The sequence below is a fragment of the Dryas octopetala genome, chromosome 9 (assembly GCF_963921425.1).
Source record: "Dryas octopetala chromosome 9, drDryOcto1.1, whole genome shotgun sequence".
NCBI classification, from domain to species: domain Eukaryota; kingdom Viridiplantae; phylum Streptophyta; class Magnoliopsida; order Rosales; family Rosaceae; genus Dryas; species Dryas octopetala.
Window position 1 is genome coordinate 6900089 of NC_141374.1, and position 9401 is coordinate 6909489.

The 9401-nt window shown below is 35.2% G+C and overlaps 1 protein-coding gene across 1 annotated transcript; it reads left to right on the top strand.

Annotated features, from left to right (window-relative positions):
* The first annotated feature begins 87 nt into the window (after window positions 1-87).
* Window positions 88-9141, top strand: LOC147273506 (ASI1-immunoprecipitated protein 2-like). Its single transcript, XM_086227820.1, has 11 exons — window positions 88-206; window positions 1054-1119; window positions 2315-2707; window positions 3226-3501; window positions 4814-4899; window positions 5043-5581; window positions 5682-6339; window positions 6440-6670; window positions 6752-6876; window positions 6993-7099; window positions 8434-9141. The coding sequence occupies exons 2-11, from the start codon at window positions 1117-1119 to the stop codon at window positions 8917-8919; spliced, it is 2904 nt and encodes a 967-aa protein (XP_086083946.1). The 5' UTR covers window positions 88-206; window positions 1054-1116; the 3' UTR covers window positions 8920-9141.
* The last annotated feature ends 260 nt before the right edge of the window (window positions 9142-9401 follow it).

The following is a 9401-nucleotide window of genomic DNA, read 5'->3' on the forward strand; positions in this document are numbered from 1 at the left end:
ACAAACAAATAAATAAGAGAGAAACAGAGAATTTCCACCTCATGTGAAAAATTCTACCAGTCCATAAAAAGCAACCCAAATTGGAAGTAATTAAATTCAGTTTGCCTCTAATAGAAGAAGACACTCGAGAGAGAGAGAGTGCATTTGAAAAACGTTGGTGGTGGTCATACAAGGAAATGGAAAGCCCAGACTCACAGAAGTAGAGGGTGTGTGCCTATCTGTACATTTAAGCATTTTGGTATATATAAAGTGGATGTTGTTCTTCTCCTGTAGTCCTGTTCATTGTTTTTTGCTTTGTTTTGCTTTTTTGTTTGAGGATATGAGGAGGGTTAGGAAGTATAGGAAGCATAGGAGGATTAAGGAGCTTTATGTGTGTGCACCTGAGGCAAGTTTTTATTTTTATTTTTATTTTTGTGAGGAATTCATGGTTAGATGATGACCCTTTTTGTGGAAAATTCATTTTTCTTTTTTGTTGGGTTTCTTTGGTATATGATTTTTAGTAGGCACATGGTTTTCTTTTTTCTCTTTGCTGTTAAGGGAGCACAAATTTTGTTTTGTTATTGTTTTTTCAAGTTGTCTTTTTAATCTTTTTATTTCATATTTGGTTTGTGGGGCTTTGGAGTTCTTGTGATTAAGCTTAAGTTAGCAGTTGTATGATGGTTTGTTGAATGGTATAGACCATTTGCTGTTTCTTCTCAGACTTGATCGGTTCAATTAGTTTCTGTCTGGTTGCTAGGAACTCATGAAGTGACGAGAAAGTGCCCAAGTTGGACTCTTGTCATTATGTTTTATTGGTTGTTTTCTTCACATTTTCTTTGCAACCAAGCAATGGGAATTCAAAATAACTACCCTTCGATTACCTTTATGTTCTGCATTTGATCATGTGGACGCTTCTCAATAGACGTTTTTTAAGTGAAAATACTCTTTATACGTATACATTTACCAGCATCATCATCATCATCATGCTGTTATTTGTAGCTGCCCTGTGCTGTTATTTCAATTTAGTATATATTGACATTGGGGATGATATTAATGTTGACTCTTTCTTTTCAGATCACTGAAGTACCGAAAGGTGATTGTCCAGGGCCAGAAAATGAAGTGGATCGTAGCTTGAAAATGGTGTGCAATTTTGTTAAAACTATACTAATATACTGTGGATTGTAATTTTTATGCTTCATTTGTTGCCTGTTTAATTTTGTTTTACTGAAAATTCCATCAGGCAATGCTAGCTACTTCAATTAGCATATTTGGAGATTTTGAAAAATCTATTCTTTTTTTCTCTCTCTAACCTTGATTTTCCAAAGAGCTTACACAACCAACGGGGTTAGTTTCAAAAGGCGCCAGACAATATGTAATGAATGACACAGATTTTACTCTCTCTAATATTGTTAGTGATGGATAGAATTTTCTTATTTTGGTCAGATTAATCATCATATACTGTTTTTAAGATTGATATTAATTGGTATGCGTGAATTAGCATAATTTTTGTGGTTATTATCAGCTTGAACTATGTAGCGTGTAGACTTCCAAGCAAATGAAGCACCCATTTATTGCAAATACCGACGAACTATGCATTTTAGCATGAAATTACTTTTATTTTATCTTATTCTTTTGAACAGCCTTTAATTTCATTACATGGTGGGGTGTGTGACTTTGACCCCTATAAGGTTTTCAAATGAACAACATGACTATTGAACTTTCTAGTTTCTGTTCATATGATGTGTTATGATCATGAGAGTTTATTAAACGCATCTCTAAAGTTATGTTTGAATCCGCGCACTATCCTCATATCTTAGTTTCCAAAGTTACTATGTCATCTACCATTTATTCGTATAAGTTGGCAGAAAAACCAACAATAATTAATCTTTTTTATTCCCTTTTTGTGGTTTTTCTTTGTATTTCATTCTATGTTGGGCTTGTGACTTCGACCCCATAGCCCTTATAAGGTTTACAAATGAACAGCGTGACTCACTAATTGCTGCTCATAATATGTGAGCTGATCCGTGAGAGTTTATTCAATTTACAAATAAATTTATCTTTGAATCCTCAATCTATTCTCATATGTTAATTTCCAGAGCTGCTATATCTTTTATCATTTATTCGTAGAGTTGACCCTTGTCTCCGTGTAACGGCAGGACCAGCAATAAATAATCTGGTCTGCATTCCCTTCTTTTTTTTTTTTTTTTTTTTGCTTTTCTTATCTGTTTTCTGCTTTAAGTATTACTGTCATAATGCTTTTTGTTCAATATTAAATTATGGCCGTTCCCTTTTAAAACTTTTTCTTCTTTGTCGTAACTTTATGGTTATATATCAGGAGTCATCTATTACTGAGAGCCAATGTGATAAGCACTTCTTGAGTGGTAAATCTCCAAAAACTAGAGAAGAATCTAGGACATGTAATGTGTGCAGCACTTCAGTTTCATCTTGTATGCATATCAAACGGGTGGCATCACTAGTGGCAACAAAGACAGATGGGTTTTCAGATGAAGTCTCCAAGGGAAAGCCAGCTAATTGGGGCGTTATTAATAATGCTGATCTGTCATCTCCTTCAGTGAGTAGCGCGTGCAATGGTAGACATTGTACAAGCAGTGAGACAAGTAACCTTCTCAGTGCATATTTGAATCATGATCCATTCTCTGGAAATACAAAATTGAAAGATACTTCGAAGGCGTCTCCTAATTCTGAAGATTTTGAGACACTTGCAAAGGTAAACACCAGTCAATTGTTGAGAAATCACTGGGTTTCAAAGATCTTTAATTATTCTTGATAATCAGTTTAATAGGCAGAAATAATTAGAATGCCTAGGTGATAATATCTAATGCATCACTAGATCAGACCAAACAAAGATGATGGTTGACAATCATCTTGGTGATGCTGACATGAAATTTGTATCATGTGGTTCAGCTTTAGTTAACAGTTTTTCTGTAGTTGAAAGGGCTGTTAATGATCAATTTTCATATGATTGTCTGCCTAGTAGTAATTTTGACAAAGTGGAGAACAATCATCCTAGGAGGTCAATTAACTTTACTAAAGAATCTTCATAGGAAATAGCAGTTTTTTTCAGAAAAACAAGTGCATTAGAAATTTCCATCCTTGAGTGATATTTATGCCAATCTTGGTTCACTAAAGGTGTGTAATTTAGATTATTCTTCTTCTTTAATTGGCAAATTGTTCCTTTGTGATGATATTATTTAGTTTTAAAACTTGATTCCTCTTGTCCCTCAGGGGTCTTCAGAGTTGTCTGTGGAAAAAGTGGAACCATCGCTAAACAGTATGGCAACCTTTAGGGTTGATGATCAGAAACGTGGTATGCATAGTTATGCTAAACCTCTGAAAGCTCCCCTTGAATTGAATGATAGAGGCCCAGCAATTGGAGTCGAAAAATATTCAGATAAAAAAGAATATGATGAGAAGTGTGATGCAGTAATTGAGGGACAGGCAGCTCCTTTGCAATCTCAGCCTGTTAACTACAATGATGGATCAGTTATCATGGAGGATGAAGTATGTACTTTTTCTTTCTGGTATATTTTACTACTAAACATGTTTGTTCTACCAAGTGGACTGCACGAGTCCACCTTATTGGGATGGATATGATGAAATTTCCTAAAATGTTGATATGCAAACTGTGGAATTCTTAAGATGACGAGGAACAAGTTCTTACATTAAATCTGTGTTTTAGCCTATTTCATGTCCTATCCTGGGAAGGGAGGGAGGAAGTGGGTGGGGGAGGGAGTATTTCTATAGACATTGACCATTTATGCTTGTCCTAAATTGAGACCACCTCATGAGTCATGGTTGACTAGTATTTCCCCATTTGATACTGCCTGTTATCACCTTTCCTTAAAAAAAGGTTAAGTGTTATGTTAGAATGAACACAACTTAAATCGGATACATGTTTTTTATTTCTACATGATCAATCAACACAACTTTCAATATTTTGGTACTTTCTCAAGTCATCTTGTCCATGTCATTCTCAGAAACTGTGTCTTATGATAAGACTCTTATTTGACCATTTTGATTCAGCTTCTCTTTGACATTCCTTTTGTTGTAAAATACCATAAGTAACTTTTTCCATATTAGTGATTCAACTTAACAAAATGATTGTGTGAATTGGTGTTATTAGTATATCTGTTGATAACTATGCTAGGTTACATGTGTTAAACATGCAGTGATAGACATCAAAATGCTGGAAGCATTAGGTTGGTGTCATGTGTCACAATAAAGTTCATAAATAATTTTATTATTGTAAAAGGAAAGATTTGCAAGACCATATTAGTTAAACTAACGTTCTAGACATCACCCTATTTGATATATTTGAAGTTTTTTTTTTGGTTAAAAAAAAATCAGATATGCACAGAACTAAAGTTGAAGAAAAGTTTAGATAGGCATATGCTTGTTACTTTTTTGAAATAAATATTGTGATTTAATGCATGCGCACAAGAACACACTAAATTTAGTTTTCATTATTGTCATAATATAGTAAGAAAGGGAAAGAAATTGACAGTTCTGATGGGTTCCAGTGCTTGGTTGGAATCCAAATAAGAGTTGCATATTTGGTTGCAATGGTTCGATAGATTATGTGGCACCTAGGTATCTTGATGAAACCTCGCCCTGTAAACTTTTCTGGTGGGTTTCTTCTATTGCTCCTGGATGTTTTGTCTTTAAATTAAGCTGCATTGTTGATGTAGGAAACTTTTCTTTCTTTATTGTTATTGCATAATTCTTCTTTCCTTCTTTTTCCCGGTCAAATATTGCATAATTTATGCTAGTGATAAAATTTTCGTGGTTGTTTTTCTGTTCATCTTAAAAGCAGGTGAAAGTTTGTGATATCTGTGGGGATATAGGTCGTGAGGAGTTGCTTGCTACATGCAGAAGGTGCAGTGATGGGGCAGAACACATGTATGTAACTCATCTTTTCTGGATCTTTTTTTTCTTGTTTTCTTTTATTGTTTATTTATTTTTAATATATAAGACTTGAAAGTCTATAATTTTTCCTTTTCTGAGGAGGGTGAAAGCTTGACATAACTTCTTGTGTCAACCAGTTATTGCATGCGTGTAAAGATGGACAAAGTTCCTGGAGATGACTGGATGTGTGAAGAATGCATGTATAAGGAAGAATCCGAGAAACAAAATTATAATAAATATGTAAAACCAACAAGAGTTGTAAAAGGATCATCCTTGAGCGGAATAAGGAAAAACTCCAAAAACTTGGGTGCTTTAGAACTCAAGAACAGATTGGAGACGAATATTAAATGTTCAAGAGTTGAGATCAAAACAAACAAAGTTGGTTCTACTCCTAGCTTCCCTGTCAAGGGATTTACAGGCAATATAGAAGCCAAGTCTGTCACTAAAAAAAGGGCTCCTGAAGCAAGTGTGAAATCACCAAGGGTTTCTAGTCTTTGCAGAAAAACTGTGCTTCATAGGGATTCTTCAAACAAGGAATTAGATAAGAAGAAAATGAAGGTAACCAATGATGTAATTTCTGGTATCCGATCTTCTGACAGCTCTCTGAAAAATGCGTACATGAAAATTTCATCAGACAAATCAAACAAACTTCAACCTCAAACTCAGATGACAAAAGGTATACTTGTTATGCAGCTTAGTTGCAACAGCCATTTTTTCACAACATTTTGTCTGATTTGTAACTGTATTTTGGTAAATATTGAATCGTGACTTGACAGGTGCTCTATTGAAGTCAAAATCATTCAACTTCATACACTCAAAAGTGAAAGGCAAATTGTCAGATGAAGGTGGTGCCCAAAAGCACAAATTTGTTGACAATAATGCTACTGGTGACAACAAGAAAAATATTGCCAGAACAATGTGTAAATCTTTGTCCTTTGGTAATGCCAGGTCAGACCACTCCAATGGTTCTGGTACAAAAGTTAAAATGCCCTATCAACTCAAGGATTTGAAGAAATCAGCACATGCAAATGAAGAGAACTCTACTCAGGTGAAGTATACAGCCAAGCTACCTAACCCTTTCGTGAGTTCACCTGTGAATAGTTCTGGTGTTCTCGTGCCAAAGAGTGACAGAAAAGTTGCACCTAGTGGTCAAACTAGTGGTCATGATCTGGAGACTGGTCATAGGAAAACAAACATTTTATCAGAAGCAACTAATCATCTTGCCCATGGAGGCTCAATGTATTTAAATGAAGGGCGGAACAGAGCGGTTGGTGATGTGAAACGGTATGTTGACCATCGCTCAGAAGCAGCAGTTGCTAGCAGAGAAAATAACTCAAATGTCACTTCACATCCTGAAGGAAGGCCTCACGTGAGAAACTCTCCAAACACTGTTTCTCCGGTTTTTGCTGTCCCACAGCTTGATTACATATGGAAGTATGGCATTTTCTCTTTTAATGAATCTTTTCTTTCTACACAAGTCTCAGGTTTGCCTTTTGAGTATGTCTGATACATGCGCTTCTGACATTTCATGCAGAGGTGGATTTGAAATGTGGACAAATGGGAGATTGCTAGGTTCTTGTGATGGAATCCAAGCACACTTATCGAGTTTTGCTTCACCTAAAGTTCTTGAAGTAGTGCCCAAGCTTTCTGAGAAAATTCTGGTGGAGGAAGTTCCTCGCTTGAGCACATGGCCAACTCAGTTCATAGGAAATTGTGCCACAGAAGATAATATTGCTCTCTACTTCTTTGCTGAAGATCTTGAGAGGTTTGTTTAAGTTATTTCTCGAAATATTAAAGTTTTCTCTCATGCTAGTTGTCTATCTAATTCTCTATGCTATTTATACAGTTATGGAAGAAACTACAAGATTTTGTTGGAAGGCATGGTTAGGGATGACTTGGCTCTTAGGGCAAATTTTGATGGAGTTGAACTATTAATATTCCCCTCTAACCTTCTTCCTGACAGTTCTCAATGTAAGGATTGACAATTACTGTTCTTATTTTAAATATAGCCTTCTACACACAACTTAATCAAAAATATATTGTTTCTTTATTTTTCCCTTGTAAAATGTAATCTTATCCTTTGGCAGGTTGGAATAGAATGCTGTTTCTTTGGGGTGTTTTCAGAGGAAGGAGGGTTAGGTGCTCTGAAATTCTTCAGCTTCCAGGAGATGTGAATCAGGTTGGCTCTATCCTGGTATGTATATTTAGTTTTTGATTAATTGCCTTATTAATTTATTTTCCTTCTTGTTTTTAGCTTTCCTTCTCCAAAACTTCAGCTGTAAATTCATACATATCTGCCAATAATTATGGCAAGGATAAGACCTTTAATACAATTAATTTGTTTCTAAATATATTATCAAGAAACACAAATACATGAAGAACAAAAGGGGGGTACATGAAGGTTAAGGTTCGATGGATATTGATATTCTTTGCGTTGTGGTACATGATGGTCTTAGATATTTCTTTCAGAGTCATCATGCTCCTCCAACTGAAAAATTGTTTGCGGAACAGGTTTTGCATTTTGGAGTATTATATCCTTCACTGATAACAATAAATGTATGAATAATTAAATAAACAAATAATTTTGCAGGTTTCTTTTTGATGCACTGAAAGAAAGAATAAATGTTAGAATATAGGAGAATAATCCTCTTCTGAGTTACATTCCTTCTCAATTGTGCAGGTATTTATACAAAAAATTCAAGGCCGACTTAGGAAAGAACTTAGAGAATAAAACTTAATTATGTTATTTACTCCTAATTACATAATAAATGCCAACCTTATAATGAGAGGACTAGGTTGGGCCAACCTATGGTGTACCGGTTGCCTAAATTACTGCTATTCACATTATCAATTCCTAATTATAGGTTTAATTATAGACAACCTATTTTTTGAGAAAGATACAAACTTGATGTAATGTTAGAGCAAATTCTGTGAAATTGTGTTGGGTGACTAGACATCTGGACTGGTGTTCAGTTGGTTGATGGGACAATTTGCTAATATAGGTTAATGAGTGTCTTGGAAACACTATAGCATCCCTAGGTTTGTTCAGTTCTTCTTATGGCTACAGGTGAGATCTTAACATGGAATTTACCATTTTAGGACAGAGATTATTATTAAAGTAGATTTTTCAGTTCTCTTTCCTTAGACAGCTGCACACTGGAATATTTAATTTTATTTCTTACTTCTTATTTTTTTTTTTTTATACTTAAGTACATAATATGCAATGTTAGAGGACTATTGCATATAGGGTTTAACAATTTAATTTAATTTTATATGCTTACAATGTACTTGGTAGATCTTGTAAAAACGACCCCAACTTTATTGCATTGAATGTTTTGAATTGGTATATACGTGAGTTTTTGGTACTTGGTGATTAGCATATGTGTATAACTAGTGTTGTCCTCATTGATTTTCATTCATATATTTGGTGACTTGTGTTGGCTATAAAAGTACATCAATTGTCTCTAATACAAGAAAAACACCATCACCAAGTCCAATCGGCACCGATATGTGATTTTTGTCCTGCAGAAAGGAGGAGAACCCATGAAAAGGCAGGACATGGACTTCAGATCTCATCTTCAAGGTAATAAAAGATACATGGACAGTGTGAAGGTTGCCGAAGAGCCGGATCGCAAGAGGGTCAAGAGTTGTTTACGTGGGATGGATGAAAATAAAGTTTCTGAATGCACAAAGTATCCAGACAAAGGATTTTCATTTCAGACAGATGGACTTGGTCCTGCATTTTCTGGGGAACGTCTTAGTGGTGGAGCCTATGATTTCTCTGTCTCTTCAGTGGATAAGCAAGTACTTGCAACAAAAGGAGAGGATCAGACAGAACTTGAGGTTCCAGGACTTGAGTTATCATTGGGGGTGCCATTTCTTGGGTTTGAACATAAAAATGATAATCGAACTTCCGATTCCAAGCTGGTACCAGAAGAGAAGAACAATGTGAACAATGAACTCTCAACATCCCTTTCTCTCTCTCTCGCACTGCCATCACCTTTGGGGAACTAGTATTGAAAGTGTGAATCGAAAACAAAGCAGCAGTTGGCAGAGAGGCATGAACAAACATGCATGTGGCCTAACATCTAGATGAGGCCCTGTAAATTAATAGTGGCCTAACGTGTATGTTTTGAAGTTTAATAGTGGCCTAACATGTATGTTTTGAAGTATACAAGGATCGTAACAAGCATTGTGATCCTATTTCGGTTCCAATAAAAACCAATTTTTCCTTCATATTTAAAGGAATTTCTAGTTTTTTCAGCACTTTATTTCTTCCTTCTATTTCCTTGTATGCAATAAAAAGACAGCCTTTTGAAGAAATGATGCAATTAGTTTATGTGACAAAAAAAATCTAGGTATCAATCTTAAAATCAATTAGTAATAAGAGAAGTAGCACAAACCTTTAAAAGCTACTAAGATCTATCATTATGTTGTCGGATTGTCTGACCCAAAAGGCCAAAACCCATTTTGAGTCACAAATAAGTCACAACACA

What these genes read in the sequence shown, in the direction of transcription:
- LOC147273506 (XM_086227820.1), top strand. An exon ending in AGTGATGGGGCAGAACACAT is followed by an intron (nt 4,900 to 5,042) that starts GTATGTAACTCA and finishes TGTGTCAACCAG; the next exon opens with TTATTGCATGCGTGTAAAGA. An exon ending in TCTTCCTGACAGTTCTCAAT is followed by an intron (nt 6,877 to 6,992) that starts GTAAGGATTGAC and finishes ATCCTTTGGCAG; the next exon opens with GTTGGAATAGAATGCTGTTT.